Below are 23,357 nucleotides of genomic sequence, written 5' to 3' on the forward strand. Positions count from 1 at the left end.
TTTAACAAACATGTACAAGGAGTTCTTGGAATTAAAATTGAACTAGCCAGAAGAACCAGAATATTGACTGGTCCCCCGGGGTTGCGTCAACTAGCATTTCCCCAGCATGCCACTGTCAGATCGGTGACGACCACTGTAGTAACTTGCAAAGTCTCTTTTCTGTATAGCGCCCTCTCTTTGTGGTTATTGTTTAGTGTTGTTGCTGTGTTACAAAATGGCTGATGTTGAGTTCTGTCACATACAAATAAAGCTAGGAAAGTTCATTGCATAATTTGTTTCCACAACTGGTTGTAACATAAGGAAACAATTATTTAATGAGCTCAGCTGGCTTTATGTGTATGTGACTGAACTCAAAAGAAGCCATTTTGTAACACAACAAACACTAAACAATAACCACCAAGAGAGGGCACTATACAGAATAGAGACTTTGCAAGTTTTCTACAACCGCAAAACACGCATTGACAAGGCGACCCCTAAAAAAGGCTAACTGCTCTATACGAGTGAATCCCTATCGTCACATGAACGCCGTAACCGGCGTTCTACTCGGACTGCAGAACTGTGAATACTGCGTCGGACTTTCGTTCATCGTCGTGAGGGACTGAGCGTCTTTAGAGGGGGAGGAGTCCAGCAGTCCGCTGAAGAGGGGGTTGTTGGTCGGAAGGGGGGATATTGTGACTGGTATGTCTAGATTCATCAGCTCACAGTTGAAGGGGTCCAATAAGTGGTCCTGTGTAGGGGGAAAGACAACACAGAGAGAGGTTTAAATAGACGCTGATAACCCGATTCACCTGACGTCATCATCCGAATAATATTGGATGCGCCATACTGGTGGGCAACATCACTGTGCAGTAATCAGTGAAGTGCGCGTTTTAGGCAACGCAGCGTTCACCCGTAAACATATTGCCCACCAACATGGTGTGTGCAAAGGATCAATTGAAAATTATACCAAGTTCTGCATACTTTCATGAGTTCTGTGTGAAAAAAACAACTTTCCAGACTGTGTGTGTGTGTGTGGGGGGGGGGATAAAACAAATTATCTTCAAGTACGCGCTAATCCTCCAATCAGATTTGCAGAATGGAGTGGTGATAAAAACCTATATTGCACGGCTAATATCACTACCATGCGTATTGTGTGTTCTATGTCACGCGCCAAGTTTGCTTGAAGATAAATACAATATCACACACACGCTCGTGGTAATACTGAAAAATATAGCACGTATTCCTAATTCCACTCGCGCTTGTGTGATAACTTATATAAGTACTGAGTGGCAGTGCTCGTATTTTGGTGTATACCCTCTAAGGTTAACATTAACAACCACATTAGAATTTTTGCTGGTAACCTGTACGTAGGTAAGCATAGTTTTGTGCGTAGCTACTTTTGGTGCTTTTAAACCAGCGCTAGAATGTATTTGGCCCTGGTATAAAGTGACAGTGATCGTTACTTCTGCATGCATTTGATTCGTCAGGATTTTTTTCACACCTCACTTCTGTTATAAGGCTTACTGCAGACATCTGTATCAGGTCTGTAATTTCATCTTTGAGAGGGCAAGGCCATTCAATTTGCAAAGGGCGCTTCCATTGGGAAATTTTAAAGCCCGGTTCGTGCTTCCTGCGAATGCGAACAAATTTAATGTTAATGTGATGTCACAACTATCCTTTTGCCGCAATATTCGCAAGGGAGTTGAGCAGAGCTGAACTGCTGCAAATATCCCTTGTGAATTTTGTGACGTCAACATTCGCTTCGCATTCACAGGAAGTATGAACTGGGCTTATGGGACACTTTTGAAGGGGCACCAAGGCCAAAACAAGGGGCAGCCATTGCCCCTGTGGACTCTGTGTGATCCGGGGCATGCTGTATCCTTACCGGTAAACTGAAGTCTCCATCCAGAGACGCTAGGGACGGGTCAAGAATATTGATGTCTCCGTTGAAAATGTCCACAGCGTGGAACAAACTGACCGGATGCACCGGGTCCATCACGTGAGATTTACGGTTGACCGTCGGAAGCGTCGTCATGGTAGTGGTTGCCGTGCTGACTGCTTTCATGACGATGGTCTTGATTTGTGGGGAAGGGGGCGGTGGATCACTGTTTCGGACCGGCTGCGTATTGTTGCCCTTAACTCGCTCTTCTATTCTCTCTAGCTCTTCTGTAAATGGGAAATATTTTCAATTTGAATTTAGAATAGATTATTTGAACACATCAGATTTGTTAAAATCCAAAGTTGTGTGGCTGTGCACGTTTATGAACAATTTGTTAAGAGCTGGTAGAAATTGTTCGCAAACGTGCAAGCTGGTAGAAACTGTTCACAAACGTGCACAGCCACAATCATACGTACACACTTTTGTTCATGTCCATTTTATGATTAACATTTTAGTTCACTGGTATCAGTCTCAGCCTTGTATTCATTTAAAAATCCCTTGTCAAATATAAAACTATCAAGTTTGTTGAACACAAGATCCGCAAAGAGTTGTTCAATTGATATTAAGTAGAATTTGAAACTTTGCATGGTGGAAATACGATATGGAAAGGTTTGCGGTAACATCATGCAATGACACTATCAATGAATGAGTTGGAGTGGTTAGCTGAGAGTTTAAACCAACAGTTCTATTCAGAACCAACCCAACTAATGTAGAGATAGTCATTACACGGTGTTACCGCAAACCTTTCCATTAGTCAATATTGATCATTTATATTGTCTTTGTAACAAAAAGTGTACCCATGATTGTAATGTGGTTGTCAGCAGTTGGTGAAGAGGTACACGTATGTAAGCTACTTTGTTGAAAGGGAAGGGCACCACGAGACATTTTCTCATTGTTAAAGGGCACCCTATGAGGAAATTCTTACAGGATACGAGATTTTTTTTAAGGGCACCAAGGCCATGTGACCAGGTGCATCTAAGAAGCTATCCCCTATGTTGCCTCCTTGAAATATCAGGCCTGAACAAAATTAAAAAGCTGAGGGAGTAGTTACTAAGGAAAAGCTGAACTAAGTACACTTAGTCCTAATGGCTGGTAATAAATCCTACAAATGTTATAGGTTCCTGAAATCTTGTTTTAAAAAAAAGTAAGAACACCCAGCAGCCACTTCCACGAAACACTAGGATTAATCCTATCTCGAGTTAGGACAAGGAACCCGTCCTACTTAGGATGGGCTCAATGCATCCTAACGTCTTTGAAAACAGAGATTAATTCTAAGTTAGGAAGAGTTTGCTGAAATTGACGGCAGGACATTGTACTGACCAGGTTTAGCCATGCTTCGTCTGATACCCGCAGGGTCCTTCTTGGTCCACTTGTGCACCTCCTCCGCCATCTTGGCAGCCTTCTCCGGGTTCAACGCCCACAGGCAACCCTTTCGGCTTGACCCATTGGCCGTTGCAGGCTTTTCAATCTTGGCGAAGCACTTGTTCAGAGAGAGGTTGTGTCTCACAGAGTTCTGGAACAAATGGAGGAAAAAAGTACTGTTAAATAATTGTTTTGAAACAAAACAATTGAACTTGAAACATTTGAAATTTGAAACTTGATAACTAATTACTCAAGGTTTAGGCCTAGCTAAGGTTTGAAAGATTGTACGAATATGCACACACTGGGGTAATATATTCAAATTAAATTACACACACAAAAACATAAAACACAATAGTGACTAAACAAAATCTAACTTACAATATAGGTAGGCCTAATTCCTTTAAATACCTTCAATCAAACAAATTTGTATGAAAATGCATCGGAAACAAATGTACATGTACACGATTTTAAAAACTGCCTAGATTATTATTAAAAGTGGAAGGCGGCACTGTGAACAGAAAAACAGTGAAACACATACATTTAAAAAAATAAAAAATGATTTGAGAATTACACATATGTATCATGTATCATGATTGTAGGTCATTTGATTGGTTGATTTAGTTTATTGGTATGTATTTACAATATTTGTTAGAAATTGCTTTAAATCTTGTGCTTAAAAGGACATTGAAATAAAGAAAATATTGTGAAAAATTAAGGAATTTAGTCATTTTGGTTGGTTGGTACACATGTAGTATTCTAGTAAGCAGTTTTCATATCAGTCACATTAAAGAGTTCTCAATTTTAGGCTAAAATACCACCTCCAAGTCATATTTGTACACTATCTAAAAGTCCCAAGGCCATTTTTACAACTTGTAGTAAAACTGACCTCTGACCAAACACACCAGTCAATAAATGTTGATAAATGAAACCTTTAATCCACTCAAGGAACTCTTATCCTATTGTTCACCTGTGCCCAGTGGGCATTGTCATCCATGCTTTGTTAATATGCTAATTAGGGACAGGTGCAAGCCAGGAGCAATTGTGTCAACAACCAATGGAATGTACAGTTCAAAGGTCACTTGTCACTATTGGTTGGGTAAGTTTCATTATTTGCTTTAGGGGGGGTTGCAGCCTACTCTCTGAGGGACGCAGCTTTCAACAAGTATCTTTCCCACTGAAATATCTTCTTTGGTTTTTGCAACAGGAAACTTGTTTACAAAGTGGTTACTTTTTTTTATGGGTGCACATGTTATCCTGGAGAAACGTCACAAGGGCATTTTATACCAAAAACACATTTACAACTCTGCAGAGGTGTTACCCTTTGTTGAATGGACAGTCCGGTTTGTGAACAGTAGTGGATGATGAATGGGTGAGTCAGTGTGATTTACAAGGGTAGCAGGAAAAACGATGTGTATTAAAGTTGGGTGTAGTCCAATATTGTTACAATAAGCATTTGACATGCTGTCCTTGATAGTAATGTGTCAGACAGATGTGATTCATTGTTGGGTTTTTTTATCTGGGGGAAAAATGGGGAATTTTTGTGGAAGGTTGGGCAAAGGGTTGTGGAAGGGTGGACAATGGGTGGTGGAAGGGTGGGCAAAGGGTGGTGGAAGGGTGGGCAAAGGGTGGTGGAAGGGTGGGCAAAGGGTGGTGGAAGGGTGGGCAAAGGGTGGTGGAAGGGTGGGCAAAGGGTGGTGGAAGGGTGGGCAAAGGGTGGTGGAAGGGTGGGCAAAGGGTGGTGGAAGGGTGGGCAAAGGGTGGTGGAAGGGTGGGCAAAGGGTGGTGGAAGGGTGGGCAAAGGGTGGTGGAAGGGTGGGCAAAGGGTGGTGGAAGGGTGGGCAAAGGGTGGTGGAAGGGTGGGCGAAAGGGTGGGCAAAGGGTGGTGGAAGGGTGGGCGAAAGGGTGGGCGAAGGGTGGGCGAAAGGGTGGGCAAAGGGTGGTGGAAGGGTGGGCAAAGGGTGGTGGAAGGGTGGTGGAAGGGTGGTGGAAGGGTGGGCGAAAGGGTGGTGGAAGGGTGGGCAAAGGGTGGTGGAAGGGTGGTGGAAGGGTGGGCAAAGGGTGGTGGAAGGGTGGGCGACGGGTGGTGGAAGAGTGGGAAAAGGGTGGGAAAAGGGTGGTGGAAGGGTGGGCAAAGGGTGGTGGAAGGGTGGGCAAAGGGTGGTGGAAGGGTGGGCAAAGGGTGGTGGAAGGGTGGGCAAAGGGTGGTGGAAGGGTGGTGGAAGGGTGGGCAAAGGGTGGTGGAAGGGTGGGCGACGGGTGGTGGAAGGGTGGGCGACGGGTGGTGGAAGGGTGGGCGACGGGTGGTGGAAGGGTGGTGGAAGGGTGGGCGAAAGGGTGGTGGAAGGGTGGGCAAAGGGTGGTGGAAGGGTTGGCAAAGGGTGGTGGAAGGGTGGGCGACGGGTGGTGGAAGGGTGGGCGACGGGTGGTGGAAGGGTGGTGGAAGGGTGGGCGAAAGGGTGGTGGAAGGATGGGCAAAGGGTGGTGGAAGGGTTGGCAAAGGGTGGTGGAAGGGTGGGCAAAAGGGTGGTGGAAGGGTGGGCAAAGGGTGGTGGAAGGGTGGGCAAAAGGGTGGTGGAAGGGTGGGCGACGGGTGGTGGAAGAGTGGGAAAAGGGTGGTGGAAGGGTGGGCGAAGGGTGGTGGAAGAGTGGGAAAAGGGTGGTGGAAGGGTTGGCAAAGGGTGGTGGAAGGGTTGGCAAAGGGTGGTGGAAGGGTGGGCAAAAGGGTGGTGGAAGGGTGGGCGACGGGTGGTGGAAGAGTGGGAAAAGGGTGGTGGAAGGGTGGGCGAAGGGTGGTGGAAGGGTGGGCAAAAGGTGGGGGAAGTGATATTTTGTGTGACTGTGTCGTGTGCGTACAGACATTTCATTGAAATCAACCAGGCAGAATGAAAACAGGTTTGCTGTTTCACAAGTCAACAGACTTTTATCAGTTGTCCGATTTTTACTGCCTCTCCAACTAACCAGGCTAGTTCAATCTCTTTTGTTATTCTATTTTCCAGGTCCCTGCTTGATGGTTCATTGCACACAAGCTATGTGATCTTCCACAAGTCCTGCCACAAAGAGTGTTCTGAATATGCACTAAGGGGGCGTTGTATTGGCTCCTGCTCATACCAGTCATAACTTACTCATTATTTTGTTTTTATGATGAATATGTGAGTAATTTCAATGCACGACTGTTTTGGGCGGGTAAATTTTTTATCTGGTGTTCCCCACACCTGCAGACCTTCCATTGCCTCGGTGCGGACTGCCCTTAAACTGGAGGGTACACCATTTTAGTATATTAAATTGATGGCCATAAAAACTTACTAGGAAAAAAAAAACACTGGAGGTCGGCAGTGTTGATATTTGTAATACAATCAAGTTAAATGTAAAACATTAATTGGGACAACTTGATATAAATGTATAACATTATTTGAGAAACAATTCCCTAGACCAGAGAAGAGATGGAGGAGATCTAATTGAGATAATTAAAAATTCCAACTAGCTGAGACAGATACAAGAGGACACAGTTTGAAGCTGTTCAAACTAAGACTAGACAAGTCACTGAAGTGCAGATCTGACTACTTTTCGCAGAGAGTAATAAATCAATGGAACAAACTCCCAAAGTATGTGATTGGAGAAAAAATCAACAAATGCCTTCATAGATAGACATTGGAAAGATATGGGACACTCATAGCCTACGATTTCCCATCAAATTGAAGTGTAACGAAATAGTGGTTTTGGAGAGAGGGATTCTTCACATAGGTTTTAGTTTCATTGTAACCTACACTTTTTTTGAGAGAGAGGATTCAAAAAGTTTCAGACACCAAAGGTGGTAGTCTATAGGCCTATACTTTGCCTTTAAATGTTCCAAAAGAAATACAATCGCAGGTTGTCTAAAAACAGGTAATACTAATTGTAGACTCCATACCAGTAGACTCTGGAAATTTTTGTTCAAGAGGTTTAAGAAAGATGATTAAAATAAAGTTTCTTGTAGGTCACCTTACCTTCCATCCATCTGGTGCCGTCTTGAAGTATGGGAAGTTCTCACTGTAAAAGAAAGAAAATAAACACTTTCATTCACTTGCTTGAAAACTGTTTCAGTGTTTGACAGAATAAAACTGTACTTGGAATGGTATCTTGTGCACATTAATATGAGGTTTAAAGGCAGTGGACACTATTGGTAGTTACTCAAAATAATTATGATTTTTGTTAAATATTCAAAATAGTTGTAGCCCCGACAATATCAAATCAATAAATTAGAACAATTGGACTATTTGACCCAGTTGGAATGATTATTCTGAATCTATTTTGAATTTTTGACCCAAATTGAACGTAATTATGGCGGCTTAGTGACTTTTAACCCATATACATGTAACACATTGTGAGAAACGGCTCCCTCTGAAGTGACATAGTTTTCGGGAAAGAAGTAATTTTCCACAAATTTGATTTCAAGACCTCAGATTTAGAATTTGAGGTCTTAAAATCAAATACATCTAAAAGTACACAATTGTAGTGTGACATGGGTGTTTTTTCTTTCATTGTTATCTCGCAACTTCGAAGACCAATTGAGCTCAAATTTTCACAGGTTGTTATTTTATGCACGTTAAAATACATCAAGTGAGAGAAGACTGGTCTTTTCTAAAGCTCCAATGTTCTTTCCTGGACTTTTGACAATCTTATTTCAAACATAAACACTCATTTAATTAACTCTTGAGGATTGGGATTGCTATTTTTTGTTTACTTTTTTGGGTTTACAATAAAATAAAATAAATTATTATTGTTTCAAATCCACTTTAAAAGGGACAAGGCTAATAGTGTGGAGGAGTACAATTGCATACATTTCCACTCCTTTAATTAAAACAACAGTGACTGGTCTACAGTTTAAGACTTTGAATTACTAACTCAATTTTTTCATTGTGAATGTTGGGTGCCTAGTTGATGACAAACAAGTTTATTTCAACGGACACACAATGTGATGGGTAATTCTAGCTATGATAAGGGCGGTGTTTTTTAGGCGCAGTGGCCTTCTGAATTAATTGTTCTGATGAATTTGTCATGTGGTAGTTCATTGTTACAAAGACAGAACACGAGCCACAAGTCTGTCCTGACCATGGAGCAATAATCTAGTTTATTGCTCCATGTCCTGACTAAGACATTCAGTGACTACTGACTACACTGGGCAGTACTGTTTGGCACACTTATGTGGTTACTCATAAAATGGACCTGTGTCAAAGAAAGTTTGTTTTGTTCTTTACAGGGGTTTTGTTCCATTAGTCCGTTTGCTGCCCTGTACCAATTCAAAAATATCTGACAGCAGGCCTGATACTTCATGGAGGCAACAAAGGCGATTGCCTCTATGCCCCCTGGTCATTGCCTTGGTGCCCTTAAAATGCTCAGCACAGTACAAATTTCACAATTTCTTCATACATCCCATTAGTTTACCAAGGAGATATGCCTTGGTGCCCTTGCCTAACATTAATAAATCGTATAGTCCTGTGTTAGGACTGAACTTAGCCTTTGATTTGTAGACAAAGTTGCAAAAAGAGCCAATAATTGTGTTGAATCAGTTATCAAACCATACAACAAAAGACAGATTAATCTGTTCTTAAAAGTTCAAAAAACAATGAATGGAACTTTGCTTGCCTGTATGAGTGTCGGTAAGTGCTGTACCTTTTTAAGCTCCATTTCTTTGCTGGTCATTTTATTTAGAGACGTGTTTTTGAATTCGCAAATGCCTTTTTTTTTAGTTCACAAAAATGGGCGACCATCCCTCTTTTTGACCACAATGTCAACAAAGTGGTTTCTGTGGTGGTTGACCTGGTGACAATGTAACAACACACTTGAGTTAAATTTATTTATTTTTAAGCACCACAAAAAGGGGTTGGGTTAACATGCCCTAAAACGTAAAATATAAATAATTAGTGTCTCCATAATAAATGGACCACAAGAATTACACAAATTGGGACTAGAACTTTGTAATGTGTTGGGGCAAATTACTAATAAATAATTCGACCAAATAGTCCAATAAAAAAAAAAACATCCTCAAGATCCAGACTGCATAAATTTGAATCGGTGAACCACTGCAAACTACACCCCAATTTTTAAACAATTCCCAAGTAAACTTTTGGTACAAGTCGACTTGGCATGCTTGCGAGCTGATTTGGGCACGAGATGACCTGGGGTAGATTTCACAAAGGGTTAAGACTAGTCTCGTAAGTTGTATCGAGTTAGGAAGAGTTACTCATCCTAACTAAGGACTCGCCATACGTTTTTAGTATATATCCATAGAGCAAGGAACAGCTTGCTCAATCCTATGGTATATCCTAGGACTTATTATTTGTGCTTGTCTTAACTCTTTGTGAAATCGACCACCAGAACTCGATCGTTGAGATGCCACAAGTTTAGAAACTGCACAGGACCTGTAAAAAAGCAAATTGTTATTTATCATCTTCTTTCTTAATCTTAGACATTTTATATTATACTTACCACATGAACTGGTAAATATCACTGACAGGCATGCATCCTGTTTTACTATTCTTCATCGCCATGGTGATCAGACAACTGTAAGAATAGGCAGGTTTGGGATAAATCTTTTGCTCCGTGCCTGCTATCGGCTCAAGCTTGTGCTGTTTGGCGAGTAGGCTGCTCGCTGTCTGATGCTGGTTGGAGATGGCGTTGTTCCCTTGGCTGCCGTTGGGCTGCTGCAGTCCTCCGACGGATACAGTTTGAAAGCTGACTTGGTTGGACTGCTGCAGGTTCTGCTGCACAGACTGCTGCAGCTGCTGCTGCGTGATTGATAAAAACCGCTGCTGCTGCTGTGCATTGGTGAAGTTCATATTGTGTGTGGCGAGATTTCCAAGTGACTGTCCCTGCTCGAGTTGCTGCTGTTGTTGTGCCTGTTGTTGCTGTTGTTGTTGCAGAATCGACTGGTTTTGCTGCTGCAAATCAACCACAAAATTTAGAGACGACACCGGCTGGCCCGTCTGCGGGTTGACAAGCAAACCTTGACCGTCCAGAGCAAATTTTTCAGGCGAGCTCAAATGTGAGAAGGCGATGTTTGAGTTCAGGGTAGTGGTTGTGGTAGTCGCGGTGTTGTTGGAGCCGAGGGAGCCACCAATCCCGTCGTCTACACCGAGCGTCGTCGGCAGCCAGATCATGTCTTGCATGTTGTCTCCGGTGAAATCTCCCACCAAGTCCCCGTTGTCAGTGGGGTTGTAACCCGTCAAATCTATCGTCTCGGAATGCGGGTCGTACCCTGCTGTTCCGGACCTTAAAATCTGATCCATTTCGGTTTGGACTTCAGATTCGAAGACATCGCGAACTGATAAGTCAATGTGGTTTGAGTCAAAATAATCCATCTCGGCTCTCTACGGATGGTCACTGTGTTGTGTTTATGGAGCGGTATTTACATGCAGTGGCATGCGTTTTTCAATGGTTGACCCCCAGTCCGTCAATGAATGAAATGTCAACGTACACACGACGTTCCAAGTTTACAATTTGTGATGAAATGTATGCCTCGTTTTTACACAAATTTATGCAATGATTTTGAAACAAAATACCTTCAAAAATGCAGCAGGAAATCCTCGATTGACTGTCAGCGTTTGAAAACCGGAAATCGGGCTCGAAATGCTAATTTCGTGCGATTTCATATGCGACTGTTGAAGCAACGTTTCAGTACAGGTGGCATGCTTGTAGTAAAATCGTAGTAAAAAGCCGTTGACTGAACCTTGAACAAAGGCAGAATGTGATTTGAATGAGACTCGGTGGATTGGTCCATGCGCATCACGTGCGGGCACTTAATTATGCACAGCACGCTGATTGGCCGGTTTTGCAGAGTTGTCACAGCAAACCGCAATGGGATTGGGTTTTTATACTGATTTTAGTAAACATGTAGTATTCCACCAGCCCCGGGGAAAAGTCAACAAATGATAATGTCAGATTATTTAAAAGGGTGTAATTACAACAAAGGATTTCTTGAACAGGGTAGTTATTTTTAGACTGGGCCTCTTCAAAATGGAACTCATTGCAGTAGTGTTTTGAGGCAGTGACGTTTTCAGTGTTTGAATGTTATGTTTCGATGATAACATTATTTATTTATTGATTACTCAGTGTTATTTCCTTTCAACATTTCTTTGAGGAATTTGGCGTCATTCAAAATGAGTTATGTTATTTTAAAAACAGCAATTGCAGCCGAGTGTTTTTTATTTTCTATTTTATTATTAGTAGAATCGGGTAGTAGGCTAACGTGTACCTTCCATTTAAATGCAATTAGCAGGTGTAAAACAATTAATTGGGGCTTCTTCGATGATTGATTGTTCCTTATGGCACAAATTATTTCTTTTTTCCCCCCATTTTGTTTTGCAACACACTGTTCATGATTAGGGGCCTAGTAACTTGTTCCTGCTTGACAGATTCTCTGAAATAATTTTTGTTAAAGGCGAGAACTACCCCTCTGCACCACAGCAATAATTTAAAAAGCGAAAAGCCTCTGATGATCGGCGGATGCACACACAAAAATCGAATGAACCCGTGTAACGTTCAGAGGCCTCATTGTTTGTAACTTAAATTAATTGTGTGTGCTATAAGTTCTGACGTATCTTGCACGAAAAAGGTCTGCATAAATTGCACTTGACACAAAACAAATGTATCCTTTCGGATGATATTCATTTCACACCCATCATCCTCGTGTGTGTTTTCATTTTGAAACAAAGTAACATGAATAATTATTTACTTTGTCGAAATTCAAGCCAATCATATGGAGGATTAAGAATTGACTCCTCGTGGGCCAGAACAAAAATCTGATCGTGAGTGATGAGCTCCATATATATATTTTTTTCCCGAAGAAATTTATGACCATCGGTTTGCTCGGCTCGGAGAAGACATGAAATAGTTGTTAACTGGGCCTATCATTGTGTGTGGGGGTTGTATAGGCATAATGGTGTGTTTACTTGTTTATGGGCAGATAGAGAAAATATTATTTGGGTGTTTTACCGTTATGATTCAAGCATGGAATTTGGCACAGTCAGAGTTTGTCACCATGGGAGACAATACATGGCCACTGTGTGCAATGCAGTTTTAAGTTATGAAGGCACTTAGGTAGAACAACAACATTTTCTAATTTCAAAATGGCTGCTACTTCAAATTTCAAGTGACCTGGGTGTGGGTCCATGGAGGTATGGTGGCCTGGTCTAAGTTTTCCTGCCTCATGTAGGCTTATAGCATAGAGGAAGCTTTTAGGCACTATCTGTGTGCCAAATCCATGCTATCCATGACACAATCTTTCTTGTTTTGAGTATTGGCACAACGGCTTACGATGTGAAGCCGTACGTATCCGTTGTACATGTACTTTTCCCGCAGTGAATAAATAACACAAAGGCACACAAGAGGGTAATGGCCTGGTAAATACCTCCAGCCTTTGAAGTGTCTGACGTTTACCACGCGACTGTCGCGTGCCCAATAAACCACCCACAAGAATAACCAGTTACTATACGATGGCGTGACGTGGCAAATGCGCTTGTTGCTAGGGTATTATGGCTGACTTTTTGAATCGAGCTGCCCCGCGGTTTTGTAACCGTGTTGGGGCACAGCTTGACTTCTTTGGTGGGAAAGGCGGCCAACCGAAACTCCTGGGTCCCGTAGTTACTGGCTGTCTGGCCCAAAGTCCTCTGACTTCATGGTCTTAAACAAAATGTGGGTCAATGCACTTGTTTGCCGTTGGGTCAAAACATGAAGTAGAGGGCGTTCACACATTTTGAATTGTTCAATTATTATTATTTTATTTATTTATTGACATCACCTGCACTAATTTGATTACCAAACTTGTAATGTAGGTCACTCATACTGGACCCAATTTCATATTATACAATGACAGCCGAATTAAATTTTATAAAAAATTATGTTCTGTTGTTCAATTCATATACACTCGTTACTTTTTTTGTACACAAAAAATAAACGTTTGGGGACAGCTCTGAAGTCGCACATTTTTCAAATTCATTTAATTTCACTAAAAATTACTATACACAAAAATATGGTAACAAATTGAATAATATTAACAGCAACGTCAATAATTAAAAAAATTGTGAACGATGGCGAAAAATTGATATAAGAAGATGTGGATCAAAAAGTTTAGTCTTAGTTTAGATTTGTGCTTCCGTCGTAAACAAAATAATTTGCATAGTGACCAACGCTAAGTGCTAGATATTCAAAAATATTTAGTAACTAAGCCTCTTGAAAACGAATCATATGTATTTTCGGACAACTTAAATGATTGTCTGGTAGAAGGTGAGCCGATTTGAATTTTCGCTTATCACCCACGGAAAAAAAATGCGTTTTTTCCCCAACCCGACTCGCTGCCAATTCCATGAGGCTTTTCTTCATTCCCAAGCCAATTAGAACCGACTAATTTATAGCCTTAGTTTTTAAATCAAATCTCCTTAAAAGTTGAAGCACAGGTCCCCAGCAGGTTATGATACTTGGTTGCAATAACACTTGTTCTATTGTAGGACCCCAAAACGTTCTCATTAAAGGCAGTGGACACTACTGGTAATAAATTGTCAAAGACTAGCCTCCACAGTTGGTGTATCTCAACATAAAATATGCATAAAATAACAAACCTGTGAAAATTTGAGCTCAATCGGCCATCGACGTTGCGAGATATTAATGAAATACAAAAAACATCCTTGTCACACGAAGTTGTGTGCGTTTAGATGCTTGATTTCGAGACCTCAAGTTCTAAATCTGAGGTCTCGAAATCAAACTCGTGGAAAATCACTTCTTTCTCGAAAACTATGGCACTTCAGAGGGAGCCGTTTCTCACAATGTTTGTTACCATCAACCTCTCCCCATAACTCGTCAGCAAGAAATGTTTTATGCTAATAATTGTGATGAGTAATTACCAATAGTGTCCACTGCCTTTAAACAGAATTTAGGAGCCCATTGATATATAAATCAGCTGAATTTGAGCCTTTTGTGTGGTGCCAAACAAGGCCGCACCACAATGCTGCTCATGCTGATGTTACAAAATATTCAATAGTACAGAAATGTAGGCTCAGTTTCTTAAAGGAACACGTTGCCTTGGACCGGTCGAGTTGGTCTTTGAAAAGCGTTTGTAACCGTTTTTCATAAAATGCATATGGGTAGAACGATGTTGTAAAAGTAGAATACAATGATCCACACAAACATGCCTCGAAATTGCACGGTTTTCCTTTTACCTCGTCGACTAACACCGTCGGCTATGGGAGTCAAATTTTTTACTCCCATAAATGGCCGACCGTGTTAGTTCTTACAGTAAAAGGAAAACAAAAAAAGGCGTAATAGTTGGATTTTATAATATGAGGCTCCGCGCATTGGAGTTTTTCTGTGATGGTCCACACTTTTTCGAAAACGGTCTAAATGTTTAGAGAACAATTCCATTAGCGTTTTTGAGATAATGGTTTGGATTTAAACAGACATAATGTACACAATTAATTTTATATGGCATAAAAAATAGTATTGTTTTCAACATTATCTCAAAATGGCTTTAAAATTGCATTGGATTTCACTCGGTCCAGCCGGTGTCAGAGATTAATTTTTTCCCCCATGGGAAATTATTTATACATAGGTTGATGGAGGAGGATGACTCAAAAGAGGGCGCTTTATCGGAAGACGTTTATTCACAGAATGACAACCTGACCACTATAGGGGGCGTGTCACACAAGGTAACTTACGCAGACCACCTGGAAGCAACCGACTGCAGTGCATGTGAGTGCTAGAGGCACGCAGTACATTTTGGTAGCAATGAGTATCAATTGAAACATTGTCTACGATCCACGAGTAAGTGATTCAAAATATTATTGATTTGGACGGATATATAGTTTTGTTTTCATTGCCTGAAACTGGTTGCGTGGGGATTGCATCGTGTGTCATGACCACTTTAGCTCTATGAGATCCATGGAGGAAGGACAAGTGAAATAGTTGTGCCCATATCACAACATTATTAATTTTGACCTCACACAGTTTCTACTTGCAACTTTAAGAAAAAAAAGAGGTTTAACTTATCGTTTACATTACATATTATTGTACGTCACATGCTGTGTGCATTCAAATCATCAGCACCAGAGAAGTTCTCTGTCATGGAGAGATCCGTCCGCTGGAGAGTCACTGTCCCCGTTATGGGAGAAAAAACGGGCCGGAGGATCAAAGAAGGATTCACAAGAGAGGGCGCTATCAGTTCAAGCTCAAGATGCGGCCCAGGCTAGCTTGGCCCCGCGGTTGTTTTGAAAATATTTCGCGTGATTTGCGTACGCGTTTCGGGGCTTCAGACGATCGAGAGGACGAAGCCTAAAGCCGAATACAAAGCCGAAAGGGCCATAGTATTGGGCAGCCTAACAGAATCTTCAGGGACTGAATCTCCCGTCACACTCCTGCATCTGAACAAGAATGGTATGTACAAGCTCATCAGAACATCACTCTGCATGGGAAGACGGACGCGGCTTTACTCGTGGTGGGGACACAACTTTCGTGACGGCGTAGGCATTTGAACTCCGCAAGTACGAGCGGGGGAATGGCGGTTCCGGGACGGTCGAAATAGCGCCACCATTCGTTTCAAATCCGTTTGTGTCCTTGTCAACACTGGCAACTAGTTCAGGTATTTCGGCATACGCTGACGTTTCGTCGACGTGGAACTGGATTCGTGGTGTATTGCACTTTGAGGTTGTGTTAATATTGTTGGGATTGTTATATGGCTTGGATGTAGTCTTCTCTCCATTCGTTACTTGACTGGTAATTGGGCTCGACATGGCACGTTTCCTGGATATGCCCTTGGCTCCCGGCGCATTCGTGATCATGTTGTTGTCATAAAACACTGATGACGTGACGTTGTCATTGTTCTCACCAACGCCTGGCCATTTTCTGTCTCCGATAATGTTTGTCACCGCGTATGCTACCGCGTAACTCTCCGGCTTCCGTTCGCCGGGGTAAACAACCACATGGCCCCCGGGTGTACTGGCACTACGACCCCGGGGAACTTTGGGGTTTCCGTCGGTACTCTTGTATTTCTGCTGGTGGTTCGTTTCCAAGCGAGTGGCTGGCCCACCATGCGGACTTCCCTCACTGCTGTTAACAATATCCTGAAGTTCAAGACTACTCAACGAATCATTATCCACATTGTCTGGGTCTAGTACCGCGTATGCGTTCGGGGCTTTGCTGTCGTTGCAGAGAGAAGAGTCTGGTGCCCACTTTACATTAGGGGTCACTCTGGACGGCTTGGTTTTAGTGACCTTCTTGTCGAAGTGACCCCGACCTGGATCTGGACGGACTGTTTCCAGTTGGACTATCTTTGCGTCCGTACCGGCGTCGCCCCGTTTCTTTCGGGTGATTACACACGCGGTTACAACAGCGAGAAGGATTGCGAGGAATATCGCACCCGAAGCCAGCGATATGACCATCACCATGGGGAAGAGAGCTATCTGTCGATTTACCGTATTCGTTTGCAATTTCGAGTCATCGAAACTCAACTGGACAAAAGTTACAGATTCCTCGTTACTTTGCACGTAATGATGAACGATCTCGGATATCGAGTCTGTCCCTTGGGTTGTGGTTGGTGGAGTCGATAAAACGGTGGTAGCAGGTGGTGGATTTTGCCCACCGTCGGGATGATCGATTATAAGCAAAGCGTCACCATGACCTAAATACCCGAAATGGTCTCCTACGACGCACTTTATAATGTTATCATTCAGATCATCGCTACTCACCATCAATAATGGGGTTGTCGATTGCAGAGGCTCGTCATTCAAAAACCATTTATAACGAGCCTCATCTGGGTCGACAGTTGTCGTGCAATAGAACGTTGCCGTCTCTCCGTTCAGCACAATGTTTGGGGATGGGGTGACAGACACTGCGACCGTACTCGTGAGGGGTTGGAGGCTACAGCTAGGCGAGAACGACCCCCGGCTCCCTTGCTGTTCCAACGGTTCAGCTCCAGCGATGCATCGGAACGATTTACCGATATCCCGTAGAGTGAGCGTCCGTCGAAACGTGCAAAAACGCTGCTGGGGACTTTTCGAAAGCGCGCACGATCCGGCATTGGTGAAAGAGTGGTCGCGGCCAACGTACCAAGTCAGCAATGTGATATCACGAAGACCGTCCGCTCGGCAGACAAACATGACCGTCGTGCCGACGGTGACGGCCTGGTACGGCATCGAGACGGTAGCCTGGCACGATGGGTTGATCGAAGCTCCAACACCCGTACCGGGAATACCTGTAAGTGGTGACACAGTCAAGTGGGTGATGGGTGCGTACTGGTTGAATCCCCCATCGTTTATGAAAAAACACACATACCTCCCCTGGTCCTCCAAAGTCAGATCAGCAATCAGGAGATTGTATTCCCCACGCGATGCATCCCCAATTACCCGAAGCCGCGGGGAGAGGTCCGGGTAGTAGTGAGCGTATAACCTGGTATTCCGGTCCCTTGAGAGCGTTCCAAGCCGGTCGCTCATACCGTCGTACCGCTGCCAAAACACCGGGTTGTCCTCGTCTTTATCCTTGATGACACACGTCAGGATGGCAGTGTCACCCACTACCTTAGTTACGTTTGAAGGTGTCCCTTCAAATTCCATGGATGAGGTAGTTGGCATACCCATCAAGATGATCGAGACACAAAAGAAGCAAATCATGTTGGCGACGGCCATAATGGTCCAGAAACTGTATTGTCTGCTCACCCTCTAAAAAGCTGTCACAAAGTTTGTGAACATCCCAGAGAACAGTAGCAATGCCTCATCTACAGAAGTTCCGGTAGTTGTCAAACCATACACATTGAGTGTCCCCTTCTCTTGCAAAGTTCTCAACTTTGATAGCTCTTTGAAACAGTAAGTGCGCACTGTCGGCTCCTCACCCTAATACGTCAGTGACACAGTTTGTACACTTTACCGAAAACGGTAAGTGTCTGCAAAGTTCCGATAGTTGTCACACCATACGCCTTTGGGTGTATTGTGACTGTCTCCTTTTCTTGCAAAGTTTCACAACTTTGATAACTCTGCTGTCGTGCTGTGAGAAACTTTATACACGCATATCGGTTCCAATTAGTCTTACAGTCCTTCCCTGTCTCTAGTGAGAAATGACAGTATCAGTGGTCAAAGGTTGGTGGTCCTTACTCTATGGTGGTATCATAGTGGTACACGCAGTGACGTTGTAGTGTAGGCTTCCACAATCTAACGCTTTGCGAATAGGGAAGTCCAGCTTGAAATATCTTCAAAGGTTTGACATTTTCTTTTCACACAAACGAGTTGATAGGGCATGGACTGGGAAGAAGCATCGTAGGTCCACTTACCCTATGATTGGTCAAAGTTTGGCGGTATAAGTGGCGTACACACAGTCTGATGTTGCAGTGTTGGTCTGACTGTCTTTCCCTTACGAGTTGCAAATCGGGTAGTTCAGCTTGAAATCAATCTGCAAAAGTTGTACATGCTTTTCATAAAAACAAGTTGACAGTGCATGCACATGCTACGTGTGGTAAAGGCCTACATACTCCCACTACACATTGTATTTTAAAGAGTAGCGTCCCAAAACTATGCACGAAAACTCAGTGACAACGCGCTGTCAAACTTTTGGTGCTGTGGTGTCCTGAAGTCAGCCAATATTAATGATTAGCATCTAGCGCTCTTGTTTTCTCCGTGCGTGGTTTGTGCCAACAAATGAAGGTCACTGGCACCCGTCACCGTCCAAAAAACTCTTAATACTCATTGCCGGGTAATAATTTTATCTGGTGTTAAAACAACTGCATGTCATTGTTAGTGTCAACTGGTAACAAGTATGAACATGCCCAACTACAAACCAATGAAGGACAATAACCAATGAGAAATAATAAAAACAATCAGAGTGATCTGATCGCACATCAGGCCGTGGGTCTCCGTGCCTCCTAGGACAATGGAGCGGATGTCCGCTAAGTCTAGTGACCCCCAAGTCTCGGATGACAGCGGAAGACTGGACAACTTTTTGTTTGTTGATGTCCAATTCTAGATTAGATCATGGTTTTATATTTAAAAAAATGTCCAGTGTTTTATCGTAACTACCCGCAGATGCCTGCTGCTAACACATTGATTCGAACTAGTCTAGCCATGGGATCGATTTCACAAAGATAACCCTATACCCAAACCTTAACTAAAGATAACCCTAACCTTAACCCTAACTAAAGATAACCCTAACCTTAACCCTAACTAAAGATAACCCTATACCCGAACCCTAACTAAAGATAACCCTAACCTTAACCCTAACTAAAGATAACCCTAACCCTAACCCAACTAAAGATAAACCTAACCCTAACCCTAACTAAAAGATAGTCCTAAACTGAAACTGGATTCCTACATCTCTCAAAAGAAGGCAAAAGCATTCCAACGTCTTACAAATGCCGTATGTTACGGAGATATTCAACGAAACATGTCAAAAATGGCGGCCATTTCGAAATCAAAGATGGCCGCCATACGAGGTTGTGATGGCCCCTGGACTATGTGATGTGTTACTTTTACCCATGTGCCAAGTTTTATGCTTTTAAGGGAACGTGTACAATTTATCAGCGTAGCCACCACTAATGAAAGGGTTTTACTTGAGAATTATTATGGGAATTTGGAGAGATGGTGGTCTCAATGTTTGAATACGCTCGAGACCATAATTAAACACAGTTTATGAGCAAAGTGTCATTATTTCGTCTTCACATGGTATGAGCCTACATTATCCATGTTTTGTTATGCATCACTTAAACAACAAAACCAAGCCAACAACCAAACACCATGAAAGAAAACTCTCAAATTCAAGGCTGCGATGTGCCACATTAATAAAGGCACTGGACACTATCGGTAATTACCAAAAATAATTGTTAGCTTAAAACCTTATTTGGTAACGAGCAATGCAGAGCTGTTGATAAAAAACACATTGTGAGAAACGGCCGAGTCCTCTGAACATAGAGAAAGGACCACAGAAGTAACGTTTTTTTAAGAAAGATGTAATTTCTTACTCAAATTAGCACTGTAGGCCTGAATCTATTTTTAGGCATCTGAAAGTACAAAAATCAATTTGTGCAACAAGGGTGTTTTTTCTTTAAACTTTCTTTTGCAACTTCGATGACCAATTGAATCCAAATGTTTACAGATTTGCATATTATGTTGGGATACACCACGTGAGAATGCTGGTCTTTGACAAACCAAAGGTGTCACCGAACAATTCTATCTCGAGTTAGGACCAGTAACCATAGGTTCAATGCGACCTAACGTCATGCCTTACGGAACTTTACTCGTCCTAGGTCCTAGATTAATCCTAAATTAAGGAAGATTTTGGTGAAATCATGGAGGTAGAAATCGACGGCAGTGTCTTTAATGATAACATGACACGCTGCTTTCTGAATCAGCATGAGGTATTACACAGGCCTTTACACGCCGACGGAAGATTTCCTGTTTTCTTTCATGTATTCCATTGTTATTTCGGAAAAACAATCCGGAGTTTCGAAACTTCTCCGGAGGTCTCATCGGTTTTGTATATCACCATTGTATGAAATGTCGCAATCCCAAATTAATTGCAGACACACACTGTTGGCCAACATGGACAGTGAAGAAGAGAAGTCGCCGCGCAAACTTACTTGGACAACTTCCAAATAAAACGTGATTTTCTTCAGATTCTTTGTCAGTTCGAGCAATTTCTTTGTCATTTTTAGCAAGAAACTGAAATGTGAACGGATTTTCTTGTTTGAGATTGCCTGGAGCGTGGTTCCCTGTAAATTGTCTCGTGTGCCGTATGACCTTTACACGCTATCCACGACGTCTTGGGTCAAGACTAACCTTTCTTGCAACGCCACAGTTTAGGCCCTTTTCGAAACCATGGCTTAGCCTTTCTCTCGTCTGAAGCCCTGAATACGTATGCGCAAAGCACGCGGAAATGTCAAAACACTCGCAGGGCCAAGCTAGCCTGAAGCCGAATCCAAATCAGAAGCCATGGTTTCGAAAAGGACCATGGAAGAGAACAGAGTGCAGTTTCATTAATAATTGTTTCATTCTCTAAAGTTCAATCGCAAGTCAAAAAAATATAGTTCACGCTGGACCGTCTGTGACCATCCATATGACCTATACGTGCATTGTTAAACTTTTCTCACAATATTTCTTTAAACTGTCCTCAAAACATTTCCTTAAACTTTCTTAAGTTGATGGGGCACACTTTGTACCAAGTTTATAATTACCACAATATTGTTAATACTCTTGTATAGAGGAACTGATTTGTTTTTGACTCGTAGATGAACTTCCATTATCAATGTCACTCAATCAAAATAAGTCAATCAAGCTTAGTCACACGGTGCAGTAACAACAAAACAGGAAAGTACAAACCGAGTTCAAAGTCACAGTAATCTAGTCATAACAATTTGATTACCCTATTGTTCTTTTATGGGACGGGGAATACTGCCTTTTGGCAGAGTAATGGCCCTAAAGGAACACATTGCCTTGGATCGGACGAGTTGGTCTATAAAAAGCGTTTGTAACCGTTTGTTATGAAATGCATATGGTTAGAAAGATGTTTTAAATGTAGAATATAATGATCCACACAAGTATCGATCATAATTGTACGGTTTTCCTTCTACGTCGCGAACTAACACGGCCGGCCATTTATGGGAGTCAAAATTTTGACTCCCATAAATGGCCGACCGTGTTAGTCGACGAGGTAAAAGGAAACCCGTGCAATTTCGAGGTATGTTTGTGTGGATCATTGTATTCTACTTTTAAAACATCTTTCCAACCATATGCATTTTATAACAAACGGTTACAATGCGCTTTTCAAAGACCAACTCGACCGATCCAAGGCAACGTGTTCCTTTAAGTTTATGAGACTAAATTTCCCAAACTTTGCATTTTTTTGTAGGACACAAACACTTTGTCCGAAAACCACCACACCTCGGCAAGTTTGACATGGAAGCTTTCTTACCATCATTATCTTCAACCTGCATGATTGTGTATAATGTTTAATGTAAAATCTGTGAACCCAATGTGTTTTATGTCACAAAAAGTACCGAAACCATTATTATAAGGAGTGCGAGTGCATAAACATATTTTTAATGCCAGAAAGTGTACAATGTAGTTTGTATGGTTTTTAATGTACAGTGTGCAATAAAAATAATAAGAAAATTTAAATTCAAAAGCTGGTCGCATTTTTTCGACTACCGACGATATCTAAAGAACGCAACCACCTTTTAAAATGAAATTTTGGACAGGTTAGTTTTATTGTGTACACAAGAGTCTTTTAAGATAAACTTTAAGAAAGATAATATCAAATAACGGCAAAAATTATGTCGTTGACCCGCCCTCTTATATTAAATAAAAGGTTTTATTGAACACCCCTTACAAATATTCTGACTTTTCATTGGTTTAGAGCGCGTCACATGATTATGTCTTATAGTTTTACTAGAAACGGCGGTCGTGTGATATAGTGCATCGTTTGCAGTGTGATAGCCCGACGACTATCACACCGGCGTGCAGTACCCAGACGTCTTTTTATCCACCTCGAACCCAATCAGTTGTGCATCTGTGTATCTGAAACGCGCGTACGAAAGTTACGTGTACGAGGATGATAACAAGTCTGTTGGGATGTTATACAACAAATTGACTGCTTTTACTCGTGCTATCGTTAAAACTCCGACTCCCTCAGTGATCCCCGGACCGTTCTATTTTCTCTCGGCTGCGCCTCGGGAAAATAGAACGCTCCGGGTGTCACCTCGGGAGTCGTAGTTAACCATAACGAACTATAAGCACTCGAAGCAGTCAATATTTGTATAACAATAATATGCCTATCTCAGAACTGGGCTGCAAAAGGTTCAACCTCCCGATAAAAGAACAGTGTTTCGGGAGGGGATTCCCCGCCCAAGCCAAGAGGGTCGGGGTACATTCTCAACCACCCTCACCCTGCTCAAACAACGCATTGAAGCCACGGGCGGGGGGGGGGGGGCAGGGGGCAGGGGTGCGAGTGGAGCTTCGCACAGTCTTTTATAAATGTTACTTTTTTCTCTCATTGTGAGAAAATATAATTAGCTGTTACAAACAACTTACCAACCAAATGGACCGAGAGTATAAATGCAAAAAATAGTTAATGGCCT

At 42.4% G+C, this 23,357-nt stretch overlaps 1 protein-coding gene across 1 annotated transcript; it reads right to left on the bottom strand.

Annotated features, from left to right (window-relative positions):
- Nucleotides 1–214: 214 nt before the first annotated feature.
- On the bottom strand, nucleotides 215–10,986 carry LOC117299521 (forkhead box protein P2-like). Its single transcript, XM_033783066.1, has 5 exons — nucleotides 9,746–10,986; nucleotides 7,264–7,306; nucleotides 3,239–3,431; nucleotides 1,865–2,145; nucleotides 215–727 (listed from the first exon to the last, which is right to left on the bottom strand). The coding sequence occupies exons 1-5, from the start codon at nucleotides 10,615–10,617 to the stop codon at nucleotides 515–517; spliced, it is 1,602 nt and encodes a 533-aa protein (XP_033638957.1). The 5' UTR covers nucleotides 10,618–10,986; the 3' UTR covers nucleotides 215–514.
- Between the last annotated feature and the right edge of the window lie 12,371 nt (nucleotides 10,987–23,357).

This window comes from Asterias rubens, chromosome 14, assembly GCF_902459465.1.
Source record: "Asterias rubens chromosome 14, eAstRub1.3, whole genome shotgun sequence".
Classification (NCBI taxonomy): Eukaryota; Metazoa; Echinodermata; class Asteroidea; order Forcipulatida; family Asteriidae; genus Asterias; species Asterias rubens.

Bases quoted from the DNA above. Each gene is read 5' to 3' on its own strand.
- LOC117299521 (XM_033783066.1), bottom strand. From the start codon at position 10,617: ATGGATTATTTTGACTCAAACCACATTGACTTATCAGTTCGCGATGTC. The intron at 3,432-7,263 runs GTAAGGTGACCT...CATTTGTTCCAG, and splicing joins CGGCACCAGATGGATGGAAG to AACTCTGTGAGACACAACCT. The intron at 728-1,864 runs GTAAGGATACAG...CCCCCTACACAG, and splicing joins ATGGAGACTTCAGTTTACCG to GACCACTTATTGGACCCCTT.